General features: G+C 36.8%; 2 protein-coding genes and 1 non-coding gene across 3 annotated transcripts; all 3 read right to left on the bottom strand.

Moving 5' to 3' along the window:
* Positions 1–1,474: 1,474 nt before the first annotated feature.
* On the bottom strand, positions 1,475–8,764 carry LOC145224652 (2-amino-3-carboxymuconate-6-semialdehyde decarboxylase-like). Its single transcript, XM_080091192.1, has 10 exons — positions 8,602–8,764; positions 8,463–8,507; positions 7,787–7,883; positions 7,303–7,420; positions 6,655–6,823; positions 6,191–6,284; positions 4,491–4,567; positions 3,190–3,381; positions 2,740–2,838; positions 1,475–2,119 (listed from the first exon to the last, which is right to left on the bottom strand). Exons 1-10 carry the CDS (start codon positions 8,656–8,658, stop codon positions 2,054–2,056), a joined length of 1,014 nt encoding a protein of 337 aa, XP_079947318.1. The 5' UTR covers positions 8,659–8,764; the 3' UTR covers positions 1,475–2,053.
* On the bottom strand, positions 2,267–2,340 carry Trnas-gga (transfer RNA serine (anticodon GGA)). Its single transcript has one exon. It is a non-coding gene; the product is annotated as a tRNA-Ser (tRNA).
* Positions 8,765–9,708: 944 nt separating the features above from the next.
* LOC145225010 (ADP-ribosylhydrolase ARH3-like) lies at positions 9,709–14,914 on the bottom strand. The gene is made up of 6 exons (XM_080091650.1): positions 14,515–14,914; positions 14,063–14,168; positions 13,490–13,706; positions 12,727–12,902; positions 11,837–11,928; positions 9,709–11,146 (listed from the first exon to the last, which is right to left on the bottom strand). Exons 1-6 carry the CDS (start codon positions 14,666–14,668, stop codon positions 10,845–10,847), a joined length of 1,047 nt encoding a protein of 348 aa, XP_079947776.1. The 5' UTR covers positions 14,669–14,914; the 3' UTR covers positions 9,709–10,844.
* Positions 14,915–16,218: the final 1,304 nt, after the last annotated feature.

Below are 16,218 nucleotides of genomic sequence, written 5' to 3' on the forward strand. Positions count from 1 at the left end.
AGTAACTTTTGGTATGCAACAAGGTAAAATCACCTTGTGTTATACAAAGGTGAGGCCCGCGATCTAATCATCGCGAATGTATTTCGCCCCACAGCGACAAAGGTTGCACACCCCTGTCCTAGATTGTTACAAATTGTTAATGTTTTTTTGTCATGCAATTTGTCACTGTACTACGCGCCTTCAGTGTTGTTTACCCTGATGAAGGCGACCGTATAAGACGTCGAAACGTCGGAATAAAAATACATTTGCCAGAAGAAGCTTTATAAAGTGGATATTATGTCTGGCAGCAACAGCTGGCATAGAGAATATGTAATTGCCATGCAGAAGACCTCTATAAAGTTAATTACATTTCCATTAACCGGTTTTCTTGGATACCAAAGTATAGGCTACGCTGTTCTTCATCCAAACCTAGTTTAAAGTCGACCTCGTGTTCAACGCGTGTGCCGTGTCGTGTTTGCTGGAATCGCGAGGGAAATGTAAATTGTAACTTTCTGCCCTATGACCCCGCTTCGCAAGGTTACCAGTTCACCGAGGTCGATCGTGTTTACATTGCAAACAAACATCCGATTCTGGGCTGCAACCTGTTCAAACTTGCGATTACAAAACTGAGTTACGAGGACGCTTCAAACAAGGGTGCCCTAGAACAAAGCTTCTCAAACTTTATTGCTCTGTGACCCCATAGAAAAGAAATTTATATGTGACCCCTTGTTGGGTATAGCCCAGTGATTCTCAAACCCGGCTTTCAGGTCCGCATGCGGCTCTCAACCACTTATTTTGCGGCTCACACCAGACCTCAGAAAACTTTAAAAAATGGCTAGTTTAGCTTTCAAAGTAATAATCTTTAGTGATTTTTTAAGGTCTCTTTTTTTGTGGCTCCTTACACACTTAAAAAGTACCATTTGGCCCCGACAATAAAAAAGTTTGAGAACCACTGGTATAGCCTATAGCCTACACGTGAATGATGTTTAAACAATAAATTTACGCGCGCATACTTGCGACCAGGTTTTTTTTTAAGGTTTGGTTTGGGTGACCGCTAAGTAGTTTTAAGAGACCGCAAGTGTTTCATTTAAATACCACAAAATAGCCATATACACCAAAATTATATTTCGCGACCCCAATTTGGGTCGCGACCCACAGTTTGAGAATCCCTGCCCTAGAGCTATTAACATAAGAACTCACAACAGACAAAGTTTGCTAAATACCGATAGGCGGCGCAAAAGCGCAGTTAATTAAATCAACAGTGAGACTGGAATAGCGTTAGGGACTAAATTTTAGGTACATTTTATTGATACGAAACCCGACCTTAATAGCTCTAACCGTCAACATTTTCACACAATTTGCATTTGAAATATTCCCAAACGCTCTAAATATGCGTCTGCCGTAAGATATAGTGTTAGTAGGTTTTCCTCTTAACGCTGTGATAATCAGTTAAGACTATCTAATATTTTATACAAAATGAAACACAACAAAACAATACTGTACAGTCTGTTTATTATTTGCGGCAGTTTTGCATAAAACAACTTAATTTTAGTGAAAAAAATACAATGGATAATGATTAAAATTAGTTAATTGTGCATAGATAAAATACTAAAACAATACAAAGTAAATGATAAATCATTTGAAGATAAAATACATGTACTAATTGCTAACTTACATGTAATTGTTGTACTCTTATATGACGTAACAATAAGTTAGTAGACTTTTAAAACAAATTGTTCCAGACTTTAAACAAGTGTTTTTCAAAGTCCTGAATAACTATTTAAACTCTTGTTGGGATTGGTAGGGTACCGAGCATTAAAAAAAGGTTGTTGGTACCGAGCACTCGGGTATCGTTTGTACCACGCATAAAGTAATTAAATTTATTGCACCATACTAAGAAACACCCATTTAGTTTAAACAAGCAACCATACCCCTGGCTTTGTTTGTTAACAAATCATTATATGACGTCACAAACAATTTGCCGAATACCAACGAGTTACAAAATCACCACAAATGCAAAATGCACTTCACCCAAATCTCTCCACAAAGAAACTGAAAATTATATTTTTGTGTTTCAATTGTTGAAATGATTTTGTGTTAATCCCAAAAAATTGAGCGCATTTCGGAAAAGCAATTTCTCCTGAAAGTACAAATAAACAAGATTAATTGTTTGCTAATAATTATGTCATTGTCATAATCATAGTAAGCCAGGCCTATTTAAGTCGTCATACCAAATAAGCCGGTCGCTAAGATTTTGCAGATATCAAGACATTGGATAGAAAAATCTAGCCTGCAGTGGGATTCGAACCCACGACAGGAGTCTTTCCGGGACTCGCGCTCTACCAACTGAGCTACGCAGGCTTAGTGGAGAAACCGCCGAAGGTCGAATCACAATCACCGTTGCCTGCCTTGTATGTTGCACATGTCAGCTTCGTAGTGGGGGTCGCCGGTTTGCCCAGTTTCATCGAGTCGTTGGTTCGAATCCCGTCGCAGGTTAGATTTTTTTAGCCTACGCTTTGCCACATGGGAATGCTTGGTGATCGACTGATTCGGTATGACTCCTTCAATAGGCCTGGTGTACTGTGATTTATATATGAGTATGCCATGATCGCTGGTCTGCATAGACGCTTCAGGGCTGATCCCAGTTATGAATTAAATTATGTCATTGGTTTCAACCTGGGTCCCCAAGCCCTTGGTTTGTTTGTAAATAAGTCTGCTACAACAGAAAGATCGGGGGCAACTGTGTAACAAACTACTTGCCTTTATTTCGTTGCTCATATTTTTACTCGATTCAATAAGTTTTCCAGGGTGGCTTTCACCAAGTGGAAATGGATAATCTGATCCGAGAACAATCTTGTCCTTTAAGAAAAGTGAAAACAATAATGAGTAACTAGAAGTTGGCTTAGCACATTTTATTATTGCACATACACTATAACCCTTTTTAAAACATAATATATTCGCTATACTTAATTTGTATTGGGAACGATATAGGCCACCGTCTTCTATAACCTTAGTTGTTTCTGCAGGCAGAAACTCATGGGTCCCCACACATGCAAAGTTGTAAATAATCCATTTCAAGAGATAACCATGTAAAAGTTTAGTGTTGTAAGGTCAAGCACAGTGATCAGCACCATGCTTTAATATTTGCACATAAATTTAATTTTATTGGTCAGGTAAAATACAAAAAAACACAATTCCAACAACACTTACTTCACCAATCACTTCAACAAGCAATTTTAATGCATTTTCATCATGGACCAAACTATCCGTGAAAAAATTCCCAAGTTGCTCTTTTGGCGGGATTTTAGTGTTAGTTGCACAGAGGTCAGGACGACATGTAAAACCTTTCTGCATTCGACCGATAGTAAATGGAAAACTACCACCTCCATGAGCAAAGCAGATCTGGAAAAAAAGAAAAAGCATAAAGTCAGACAGAAGGCTTTGTTGATTAGAGTATTTTTCTTCTTCTGGGCCTTTTCCCAACTCCATCCCATATGCGCCAACGTTTTTTTCTAGAATGCCACTTTATATGACGTCATTTTGTGAAGTGACGTCATAAAACAACACCAAATGCTGTTTTTTTTTCGCTAGATAGGGTAAGACAACGTTCAAGCTTGCAGCGGTAACTCGGAATTGTATATTTCAAAAAAGACCCAGCACGCAAAGAAAAATTTCCAAAACACGGCCGTCACCAAACAGTGCAAATTACATACGTTGCTGTGTTGTTTGTGTTAATGGTTTTAAATTAAGTGTTGCTCCCAGTCCAAGCTGTCCCACAATTGTGTAAAATGCATGCGAACATGTGTAAGTGTAATCGCGATCGACTTCAATAGTGATCGTTACGCATTGGTTTGAAGTCCAGAATAACTTCTCACAAGCATATAACGCATGACTGACACTGGTCCGATTCTTTAGGATGCTACAATCCTTAGGGTTTGTCCGGGTGCGTCTGGCATTCCCGGGTTTGGCGCCTATGTCCCAGCCTCTTCGCCTAATAAGAGGTTTAGTTTTTACCCCCATTAACTGGTCTTGCCAACCCCAAAAACTGTGCATGCCTTGATCATGAAAGGCTTGATTCCCTGTAACACCTCTTATGGCCTGGTGCACTGTAAGTATGGTAGAATGTTGGTTCCCAACCGGGGAGGAATTTCTTACAAGGAAGGAATTTTTGAAACTTAACGAGGGGAGGAATTTACGTTTTAAGTGGTTTGTCAACAGTTTGTCTTCAGCTCAGGGAATACACGTGAAAGGTTGATAAAATACCCAATTTTATATAATCTTTGGTTTAGAATCTATGTATGAAATATAAATATTTGAATTGTTAAGTAAGGAATTTGTTACAAGAGGTTGTGAACCACTGTAGTAAATAGTTCACCAGTAATGAGAAACTTACCCGAAACCTGCACAAAAACTGGAGGGGCAAAAAAGAGGACAAGATAAGACCGAATAATGGATATCATATACATGAAAGTTCTCAAAAAATACATTAGCTAATGAAAAGAATTCTTTACCTTAAGATTTGGATATTTTTCCAAAACTCCGCCGAATAATATGCATTGTATTGCAACCGCGGTTTCAGCTGGCATACCTGACAAGAAAAGAAAGTAAAAAAATATATTAATCCAATTCAATTTAATCAGACAAATTGTGTTCATACGGTTGTCGGTTCGAATCCCATCTCAGCCACCTATGTTTCCTGAGCAGTAAACTTAAGCAGCACTGATGTGACCTAACGACAACCTGAATATGTTATGCTAACAATGAGTCCGTCGTCGTACTGCTTGTTTTTATACAAGTCCGTACAATTATACAATTATTATCATAGAGTTGCTGACTTCAACACATCGGGAACCACTAGGTTGGAGCAATGGCGCACAAGTTTCTTGCTTAGGCGATCACAAGCAACTGACATAGGATTAGAACCACCAACTTTGCCAACACAAAGCAATCTTGATCCAACCAATGCCAATCTGTATCACCTGCACAAATGTGCACATACACAAATAATATTATCTTCAACGCACAACAAGTAGTACAGCGCTTATATTTACCTGTTGCCACATTAATTGCACGTTATACTGTTCTACTTTTGCACCACTTGCTGGCTCGGGTATGGCCCTACGCTGGAACATAAGTCTTTTTTACGATTGCCACCTTTTGTACAGTTCTGACTAAGTTAAACTACTCTCACCCACACGCTTGCAGTGTTCTTATTTATACTTGCACAAACTTCTAAATGTTATTATTTTACTGAACACAAGTTGTTTTCACAAAAACATTTTCTACTTGGAGTGGTGTAGTCTTGTACATGTGTTGCTAATTATTGCATTGCTTTTGTCCTGGAACCAGTTAACTGCTGCTGTTTGTTTGTTGTTGCAGGACTATCATAGATTAAACCATCCTTCTGTCTTCATAGAAAACGGCTGAGCTGACAACGAGCTATTCAAATTTGAATTATTCATTGCAATATTTCATTGCTGTTTGTTCTTTTTTTTGTATTTTTTTTTCTTTTGGGATTATTGTTTATGCTTTGGAACACTACATACGGATCTGTTCATAAGTTTAATGGTGAAAATAACGGCCCAAATAGATGTAAAAATGCTTTATTATTACTATTATTATTATTATTTTTTACTCTAATCTTTGGTCGTGTCTAAACTAATTTCCTTATTTATTTTAAATGACTAAATCAACCGCCAAAATAATCATCAATAATTTTAACTGCAAGTGAGTCCAAAGTTAACTATTAATGGCGACTAGGGTTTTGTTGTGTGTTCTTCCTTCCGGCGCTTGAAACTATCCGGCAGGGTTTCTTTCGGTGGTTTCTTTTCCTGTCGAACCCCACCCTCTTTCCCTAACACGGGTGGTTAGATTCTAGGGCCCCCGCGACTGGTCCCACCATCGTTTCCCCCCCAGTCGTGTTATACTCACTCTGCGCCACACTCACTTTCTTGTGAGCACCCGACACATAACGCCTTATAATACGGTGTAGCTGCAGCGCGTTGTACCACTGTCCACCAATTGTGCCCGACACTTTTTTGCGCTTCATAACGTTTTAACGTTGCGCAGCTATTTCCGGCTTGGTGATTGTTCAGTGCAATTGTGTCGCTATGTGTTCTTTCACCAAGCGAAATAAACTCAACTCTCAACTCTCACCTAGGTGGTGGAATTAGCAATCCAGGTAAGGTAACAGTCAACACAACCAACTTACCCACCAACCATGGTAACCAGTATTTTTCCATCCTCCCTTTCAGTTCCATATCCCAAGGATGCACAAACACACAACATCCAATTTCTTCAGCTGTCTGTAAACAATTGCAATTTTATTTAATAACTGCTAACCACTTGCATAACTTTAGCTGATTAAGTGGTCACATATACTGAATGCCTAGGCTGTAACTATTCAGAACTGGAAAGAACTTTTGTGAACATGTGCGATTGCAATTTCATTTAAAAGTAGATGAAAAAGTAAAAAAAGGTAAAAAAGTGGATGATCTTGTTACCAAAAAAATGACCTAAAAGAACTTTCAAGGAACTCAACTTCGGGTCGTGACTAATACTGGGGAACAAATTAACCTCCCCAACATATTTATTTTAAAACACAACGCGGCCACAACATGTCTTTTAAAAATAAAGCCAGTGAGATATTTCTTAAAAAAGTGAAAAACTACCAACCTTCCAAAATATATCCAACTCCTGAGCATCAAGATTCCAGTCATTGATATGTGAACCTATTTGAACCCCCGGAAATTTTAGTTGGTCAACACATCGTTTCATTTCTTGCACAGCTAGATCTGGTGCTTGCATTGGAAGCGTTCCTAAACCGACAAAACGTGACGGATATCTGTTAAAACAAAAATCACATTTCTTTTAATTTTACTTGACAAAGAGTTGATTTGATACAATAAGGAATATGCATTTAGAAAGAATACAATACAAATCGGGAATAGACATTAAATTAAAAGACCGTACATGGATCCGTTAAGTCTTTTAAAATATATATAAAGGTCCAAATGTTCAGATTATCAAAAATCATGTTGCTTTGATTTTTCTTGACAATAAATGATTTGATATAATTTAAATAATTAACCCAAAATTTTACAAAAAAAAACAATGTGAAAATCTGGAATAATATTTGGACCAAAACACCACACACCAGTCCATTTAATAGTCATATGAAATATAAAGTTATCATGATATCATTTATGATGGCATGGTTTTTGTTAAAATATTCAAGAAAAAAGCTGGTCACAATTTGCATATATTTAGAACATTATATTGCACATGAGGATTTAATGTAAATAGTGAAAAAATTTCACCAACTTTTTAACAGTGGCTGCAAGATCATCATTAAGGATTTTGCTCAAATCATGTGTATCTTCTGGTTTGGCCCAGTAACTAAACATTACTGGAACGGTGGATAATGCCTGGACAGTTACTCCTGCAAATAAATGTTGGTGTGACTTTAAGCTGTGATATTAAAATATTTTAGCTTTTAATACAACTTTTATGTTACTAAGCTAGCTTGTTGAATGCTAATCAAGCAAGCATTGTTAACTATTTGCAAGTAATCAAACAAAATAATATTCTGTTTATGATACATCTAATCATACTTTTAATATCCCTTTTAAACGATATTAAATGATTTATTTCAAGCTTATTTATAGCCAAACATCTGTCTATTGATTGTAGAGAACTTTTGAGAGAAATTTTCGTCATTTAAAACATTTGACATAGATGTGCAGAAAATTTAATGGTTTAACTGGGCTTAAAAAATAATACAAGCATTACAGAAAGTCAACTAAACCTGTTTCATCCATTTCCTTAATTCTTGCTTCTGGGCAGTAACAGTTCGGTTTGACAAATCGAAAGTGCTCACCACCCTTGCGCATTTCAGCTCTGCCCTATGATAGATTGAAAAACAAAAGATATTTAAAAAAAATGATGTTCGAGAGTTGGGAGATGCAAAATAAAGCGAGGAAGGTTTACCAGTAGGTCGAACGTATAATACAAACAACATTTAAAACTTTAATTTTGCAGATGTTTATTTTGCAACACCCGAAAAAATGCTTTGCTGTAAAAATTGCAACACCCCGAAAAAATGCTTCCAAGACAGAACATGTTTTCTAACTGCAAAGTTTTTTGTTGTGCACAAATTATACTTTGAAAAATTGGTAACACAACTGAGAGCATAATCAAAAACACAGTTGCATTTTTTCTGTTTTGGGGGAGAGGAAATTACATATATCCCCCAATAATCTAAAAGCATTTGTGTGTTTTTATCACAATGATAGACTTGCACCACCCCTAAGTATGTATGCAAGCAAGAGATAAACAGGACCAGGCAATAGTTTGCGCTAAACTTCTGTGTGCATAATAAAAATGGGTCTGCAATTTTAAAAAACACAACTCGCGCCCAGGCAGTTGCCACTCTGTATGTGTTAATCTTATTAAACTAACACTACAATAAATAATTTACTTACATCTTCCAAATGATTCATCGTTACAAATCCACCATAGCCATATCTCTAAAAAACATAATCAAAAGTCACATACAACAAACAATTGCAATCACACACACAATCAAAAATAACTAAAATTTCATTAAATCTAACACCATACCTTGTCCAAATCCGGCCAACTTCTTGGTAATATGTGATTATGGATATCAATTTTCATCACTACTATAATCAGGGCTCAAAGTCTAATTCTATATTTGGAACCTGTATCCTGCTTTATAAACAACATTACATCAGTAGACACATAGACTTCACAATGAAAACAGTTGCAAAAAGACTAAAACCTTTAAAGAATCTTGCGAATTTACTTTGTTTAGCCGAAAATAGGATAATTTTTGCTCACAACAGTAAGATGTTAAATGAAGAAAATATAGCCCCAAATAGACGTAAAAAGGGACATGCTTTGTTCAAACGTTCAAAAAAGATCTTGTTTTGAGGAGTTCTTTATTTTTACCAGTTCAACTTACACAAACCAGCGGACCTCAAACTAAACCTTGTTATAACATACTGAGTGACTTGTTTTTTTTAATGCCTATGCCCGATGTTTTACGCTTTTTACGTTTCTAAACAAAAGCAAAGGTTTTTATTTTTCCGAGTAAAACCAAAACAAAACATTTACCAACTTTTACAAACCTTTTTATGCGTAAACCAGTCATGCGTTAAGTCGTCACACATGAACAACTATAAGTGGGCAGGTCTTTTCATAGAAAACATATTGTGTTGTTAATTTTTAGCATAAGAAGTTTTAGGTAAAAAATTAAAATTTTAGAAGCAAAATTATAATTTCCGCAAAAAATCTTTAGGACAAAAGATGATGGGGTGATAATTTTACGTTACCAGAGCAAAAAAGGGGGTCGTTTTCCTAGTTTTTTGACGTTTAAAGGATTTTTTTTACCTGAATCACGCGTAATAACGTATACTCGGGAATCAAATCTGTCATTTTGCGTTGCAGGATAGGACAGAGTTGTAAACGGGACAAAAATTTAAGCCCCGACCCGAATCGTTTTTGAGGAGTCCGTTTAGGCCCGAAAGTTTGAGTAACAGGCCTATACACTGATGCCCCAGGAAAGACCAAGACATCAAACACAATAGACAATAATATGCAATGGCCTTTAACAGATCGGTTTAGGGCTGTTTAACATTAGGTCAGGTCCAGCAACTGGCTACTTAGCTAATTAAATTTATTCAAAAAAAATACTGACACAGAGTGCAAAGTCAGGCCCGAATTAAGGCCGTTTTATTTCTAAGAAACCTAAGCCCGAACCTTATAACTATGGGAAAATATACAAAGATAAGCAAATTTTCGCAGTTGACTTTACACAGTTCATTGCATGGGAATAACACGAATAGATCATTGAATTAAACGATAAGTGCAGAAAAGAACAACACAACATCGAAAAATGGAGGCAAAAATGTACCAGTGGTTATTGCAACCGGCTTGTGATCAAAAGGTTGTGGGTTCTATTCCTGTCTCGGCCACTTGTTTTTTCTGAGCAAAAAAAACGCAAGCAGAAATTTCAGCAAACCAGTAGAACCTGATATAGTCACTCTGGAATTTCAATGTAGATTAAAAATAACATATTATCTCGAAAAACCGGATAAACGAAAAATGATCATGCAACAAGAAAGTGAATGATTGTACAAACAAGCGAGTTTAACAATATCTGTCTTATTTACCTTTCTGGTGTTTCGACAGGCCAGAGATTATTTCGAACGTAGATTGAAGTATTAGGCAGGGCAATTCTATTGTATATAATTTGTGCCTATGTTCATAATTACATGATATATCGTAATCAGTCCATGTATAACTGTATGCATGTGTCAAAATGTTGCCAAATTTTCTGTTTGCGCCCATTAACGGACGATAGCAAGAGGCAGACAGCTCGGCAGTGGACCCATATAAGGTTTGTTAGTTCAGCCTTTCAAATGCACGGATAACACAAATAAACTTTTCCAACAAAAGGTATAATGGCGTAATTGTGAAGTAAAGTGACGTCACGGAAGATAAGAGGCAGAGAAAATAAGCTATTTGTACAATACCAGGTACAATATTTGATATCATAAGCAATTACATAAGCCAGGTCAATTGAACAAGCAGATTCAAGACAATAAGATGACTGTGACGTAACAATGAAGTACAATGGAAAGCTTCGAGTATAAAGTGGCAAACAAATTTTGCAAAACAGATTTAAAGTGCAAATACAATCAGTCCAAACGTTAAGAAACCTTAATAAACCAGTATTGCTTTTCCAGCAGATTTTATTATCATTATGAATTTAACAAATACTTCTGGAATAGCAATACTGGTTTATACATAACGCCTGGCAGCAATAGCTGATTTATGGCTCATTTTTTCGACTTTTTAACGAACAACCGATGCATTCCATCAGCTAACTCTTCAGCTTTATTCCAACCTTCACAAGCTACCAGCCAATGTTGGGGGACGGATTCGACACCACAAAAAGCCCCAGCAATCGCCCCAGCCATCGTACCTATAGTGTCTGTGTCGCCCCCTAGCGATATAGCGTAAAACACAGTGCGCTGGAGCAGATCACGTGACCCGATCTCTTCAGGCTGTCTGTTGGCAAGGCAACAGAGAAACGCGAAAATTGCGGCAGAGATCGCCTCCGTTGCTTGAATATCAACACCTTAAAAAATTGAAGTTAGATTTCAACTCAGAAAAGGTCATTGATTTCGATTTAGGATATGTAGCATTCGGGGCATAGCAAACCCATTTTTTCCAATTTGTTTTTTAGCTATATTTGAAAATTAGCGAGAAAATGTATTTACCCAAACATAACTATTGGAAAACTACAGCTTGCAGTAATTTTGCAATTGACTGGATTCCTCTTTAAATATAACTTAAACAGCAATATCAGTGACATATTTAAACACTATTATCTGAAATAAGGGATCTTTGATGAACATTTTAAAGCTGTTCAGCCATGTATATTTTTTATATGATTGTACAAAATATATTTTTTAAAATGGTTTACTTGCTACCAGTGGTAGGATTCAGTCGGTTCGCACCGGTTCTATAGAACCATCTCACAAAATTTTATGAAATCAGCGAACCGGTTAGCATTACTGGTTACTGTCAATGGACTTCTTGTAACAGAACCAGCTGACCTTTGTGATAGCACCAGCTGAAAAATAGGACGTTTGTGATAGAACCGACTGACAAAAAATTTGAATCCTACCACTGCTTGCTACTGTTACTGTAATATATATTTCCTATAAGGATCAATTTGTATACGGTTGCAATGTTCACCACATAACTGCATAAAAAGTTTGTTGAAAAGGTTAATTACAATAGCAATTTGTCACGTCAAACTTACCTATTTTGCTCACTACTTCATTGTTACTAATGCTACCAGTGCTGGTAAGGAATAAATACATTCTTGTCAGTCGATCAGTGTAAGGCTTTTCTCTGTAATGCAAAGAAATTAGTTTGTTTTAACAAGTTTGGAAACTGACAAAGGAAAACTGCTGAAAGGTAATACCGAAGTTACAATGGCCTTTTCTAAATAATCCACATTTCGCTGTCCTATACCAGTGGTTCTCAACCAGGGCCCATGGTCCCCCAGGGGGGGCACGAGCTGTGTTCAAGGGGGGCATGGGTGTAGATTCACCATAAACACCCACTAAAAGCCATTTCCTTTTTAACTTTATTCCCTAATTTAATCGACCATTTCACATACTATTTGTCTATATTGAGGTTTTCTACGATTATGGATTCTTTTGTATTCTATTCGACCTGTTTAAAGCCGAAATTAGTACCTAATTCCAACATGAGAATGTCATTTACACTTTTTAAGGGGGCCACAGGTCCTACAGGGTTACTTTTAATGGGCCACGGTCCATGAAAGGTTGAGAACCACTGTCCTATACAAAGATGCCTTCATCAAGATAATGGCATACCTTGTCAAATGTATGTTGCATGGGACATCGAAACATCTATTATTTATAATAAAACTGTTGGATGAGCAAAACTCGGTTATACATTATGCCTGGCAGCAATGGCTTATTTAATACTTATTGTGTGGGGGTACATATTTAATTTAGACTGACTATTTTATAGAGAGGTCTTGGGTTACATTTTTTCAACTTGGTAAAAATCGCTATATGTTCTTTCACCAAGCTAAATAAACCCAATTGTTGATACACGATTAACTTTGGCCAAAAATATTATGACCGAAAAATAACCATTTATCTATTCTACACTGACCTGTTTGAGGTCTCAGGTTCAATTTCTTTACAAACATTCTTCAATTTTCCCCAAATTTCTTGCCATGTAGTTGCAGAATTGCTCTCCAATGCAAAATATACAGCAGCAGCTTGTAATATTGCCCCATTCACTGCATCCTGATGTGAGTGTGTGAGTCTTGCACTACAAGCTGCCAGCTGATATTGAATGGAATATTAATCATCAACATTATGGTAAAAAAGATCAGATTGATAACCACTCCAGCTACATTATATTATATTATATTCAAATTAATCCAAAACATTACAGATAACAAGACAGGGTAAAGCAGCATTTCCTGATCTGATAAGGTAGGTCTCATATAGATAAGGCAGCTAGGTTTCCACCAGATAAATATTGTCATAGTGTTTATTTATTTTTTTGTTTTTCATGGTACCAAACTTGGAAGGTTTAAGAAACAGTGGGCTGCAATTAGGGATTTAGCATGCAATTAAGTGGATTTTGTAATTACTTGGGTTGTGATTAACCAGAGTCTGATGTGGTTGTTTGTTCCTTACAACTACTGGATGCAACAAACTGCATGGTTTGTTCCTTTGAGCAAGCAAGACATAGCTCCTAACTCAGGGGACCAATCGGTAACACTGATAAAGTCACCAATTTCACTAACCCCAAAGCATGAAGCAATTGAGTTGCAATATCACATTGTTTTTAATCGTTTAACAACACGGTCCTATCCCACCAGAAATAAAATGAAACACAAATGCAAGCATAATACCAAACACACCTCCTTTAGCTTTTCCATATCCTGGAAGCAAAATAGTGCAATGGGGAATACCCTCATGCCAGAACCGTTTCCATAGGAACCCTGACCAGCAAACTGGGCTGCTGCAGGAGAATATGGATCACCGCTGTAGTTTGATTCCTTTAATTGGTGAAAAACTGCAGGCACACTGCCTCCATAGAAACGCTCGCTCACAGAGTTAAAGTAGGCTTTAGAAAACCTAGAAATAATTTTACTATTTTTTTCTGATACATACATAATACAGACTTAAACATATATCAGCACTTTAAGCAATCTTAATTTCATACATTTGATTAACAAATTAGTGTTTTGCAGTCACTGTGTTTATGACTGCTAGGGTGTTATTAGTGATAATTGAGCATCCCAAGAAATATTTGTTTTGCATATTGCAAATATTTGCTGATGTTTAAGGATTGTTAACAAAATAAGGTGTGTTCGTCTGTACAGTAATTTATGATTTAAAAATGTATCTAGTTAGAAAGTACACATGTGTAGGGGCAAATTGAAAAAAATACATTCAGTTAATTTTAGGTGTGGTATTATATTCCACTCAACTGCTTTGCAATTTTCCTGGGACTAAATTTATTCTCTGAGATCAAGGATTGAGCCATAACATGAGCCATTTCGGTGTCATCTGTATAATGAAGCATCCAGCTCTTATCTAAAAAGTTAATATATTGTCTGAAAAAATCTATTTAAACTTACTTTTCACAAACCCCACACTCTTTCCCTAGCATGGGTGGTTAGTTTTTAGTTTTTTATTCAAAGCAGTTATATTTGTAATTTTAATAAGACACTGAATAAAAAAGTGCTAAAGATCTTATATACATATATATGTTATTGAATTTTTAGACATAAGGTTTATTAGTCTTTATCAAACAGAAAAAATAAATGCAATTTGTTAAATGTTAAAAAAAGATTAATATGACATAAAAAAATAAATTATCCGCAGCCTGCAGCATACAATTAAACAGCAATTATAAATAATCATGTTGTCCAAACAACACCTGGATTTGGTTGAAATGCTTTAATTTCTTCATCCATTTTTATCAATGTTTGTAGTTTGACTTCTCTCCAATAAACTTCATATGGGGCCCCCAAACAATCACCCACCAATCCACCCAAGAACGCACCCCTAAACTTTGAGAGCATTTTATCCATATGTTTGCTTCAAATACTATACTTGCTTTTCTGGAAACAATCCCCTTTTAATGGAATATAAATAAACATATAAAACAGTTATGTCACATCAGTGGAAATTAATAGATACTTGTTGTCAGTGCGAGCCAGAGTGGTTCTCAACATTTTAATTTTATGATAGAATTAAACATTTTAATCTAAAAACCCTATTGTCCAGCCATCACTTCATTTCATAAATGCGAAATTGTTTGTTTACAATTTATAAAAGAAAAACAAGCCACTGTTCTTTCTGTTGTAATAACGGGGTTTCCCCTAAATGAACCCATGAACAAATAAAGCAACAAAAAAATATGAAACAAAAATTACACATTTTGTAGCAAAAAACACGAGCCCTTGGTTTTTATGCTGTGTTTGTAATGCCTAACTTTTGTTCACACTTACAAACAATATACATAGTATAGTAAATTTATTGAAAAAAAAATACATTCAAGCATTCACCAACACCCGGAAAAAATCTCCGCACCATCGTCTTTGTAGAGACGTTTTTATTAACTTTTGCCAAAAGTCTTTTGGACTGGAATTTTAAGTTGCCAAGTGCTGACAAGTTGGCTAAGTCATAAAACTGCGATAGTTTAAGGCAAAAACACACACACATATTGCACACTAAATAAAGACTGCGCTATAAAAATGAAGAGAAACGGCATTCACGAAATTTTATGTGATCAGCGAACCGGTTAGCATTACTGGTTACTCTCAATGGATTTTTTGTAACAGAATCGGCTGAAAAATATGACTTTTGTGATAGAAACGGCTTACAAAAAATTTGAATCCGACCACTGGTTGCATGTGCGGATTAGCCTACGATATCAAGTAATTATGCACAAATAGGCACGTACCCTCTCTTGTCCCTGTGTGTCAGCGCTTATAGGTATCATCGTAATTATAATAGACCAATGCATGATTACTCATTTCATTTTCAATAAATCATGGCCACACACGACCAATTAACCGTTATCATCACGTTCATGGTCATCTTCTGGAAGCGGGCCAACTCGTTGCGTGTAAACTCCCGGATGTGGCTCACCCACGTCACGTGACAAGACGGTGTGGTCGTAATCATCACGTGGTCTGACGTCATCGATGCTGTGGTAAACATGGGCGTGTGGGTCGGGATTAGGGACGTGTCCTGCTGGCTGTATCGGTTGTGGCTTAACTGCCACCGAAACGTTGAATCCAGCAGAACCAATTGCCTGGCGTCGTTTTCGCCTTCGCACCAAGACGTATAAAAGTGCCAGTAAGACGAGAACGAAAAGCGACGAAATAACTCCTATCGCTATCGAGAGATTGGTCACAACTAGTGCTGAAGTCAGTGGTGGTGACGTCAATACTGTTGACGTTAATGTTTGTGACGTAGCCGTGCTGGGGGGCTTGGCAAAAGTGGTGGTTGAGGTTCTCGTTGGTTTGAAACACACGTAGGGACCTTTTACATTGGCTGATGTGAATGTGATAACTCCTGGTGTGGATTGGGACACGGATCCGTATAAAGTTCTACCTGTGCTGCTCCCCGGCGC

This window comes from Phallusia mammillata, chromosome 4 (genome assembly GCF_965637545.1).
Source record: "Phallusia mammillata chromosome 4, kaPhaMamm4.hap1.1, whole genome shotgun sequence".
In the NCBI taxonomy this organism is placed as follows: domain Eukaryota; kingdom Metazoa; phylum Chordata; class Ascidiacea; order Phlebobranchia; family Ascidiidae; genus Phallusia; species Phallusia mammillata.

What these genes read in the sequence shown, in the direction of transcription:
- LOC145224652 (XM_080091192.1), bottom strand. Translation starts at nt 8,658, where the DNA reads ATGAAAATTGATATCCATAATCACATATTACCAAGAAGTTGGCCGGAT. An exon ending in AGTTGGATATATTTTGGAAG is followed by an intron (nt 6,285 to 6,654) that starts GTTGGTAGTTTT and finishes AATTGTTTACAG; the next exon opens with ACAGCTGAAGAAATTGGATG. An exon ending in ATATGAGCAACGAAATAAAG is followed by an intron (nt 2,120 to 2,739) that starts GCAAGTAGTTTG and finishes TTGTACTTTCAG; the next exon opens with GAGAAATTGCTTTTCCGAAA.
- LOC145225010 (XM_080091650.1), bottom strand. Translation starts at nt 14,668, where the DNA reads ATGGATAAAATGCTCTCAAAGTTTAGGGGTGCGTTCTTGGGTGGATTG. An exon ending in AGCATTTCAACCAAATCCAG is followed by an intron (nt 14,169 to 14,514) that starts GTGTTGTTTGGA and finishes TTAACTTTTTAG; the next exon opens with ATAAGAGCTGGATGCTTCAT. An exon ending in GAACCTGAGACCTCAAACAG is followed by an intron (nt 11,929 to 12,726) that starts GTCAGTGTAGAA and finishes TTTGCATTACAG; the next exon opens with AGAAAAGCCTTACACTGATC.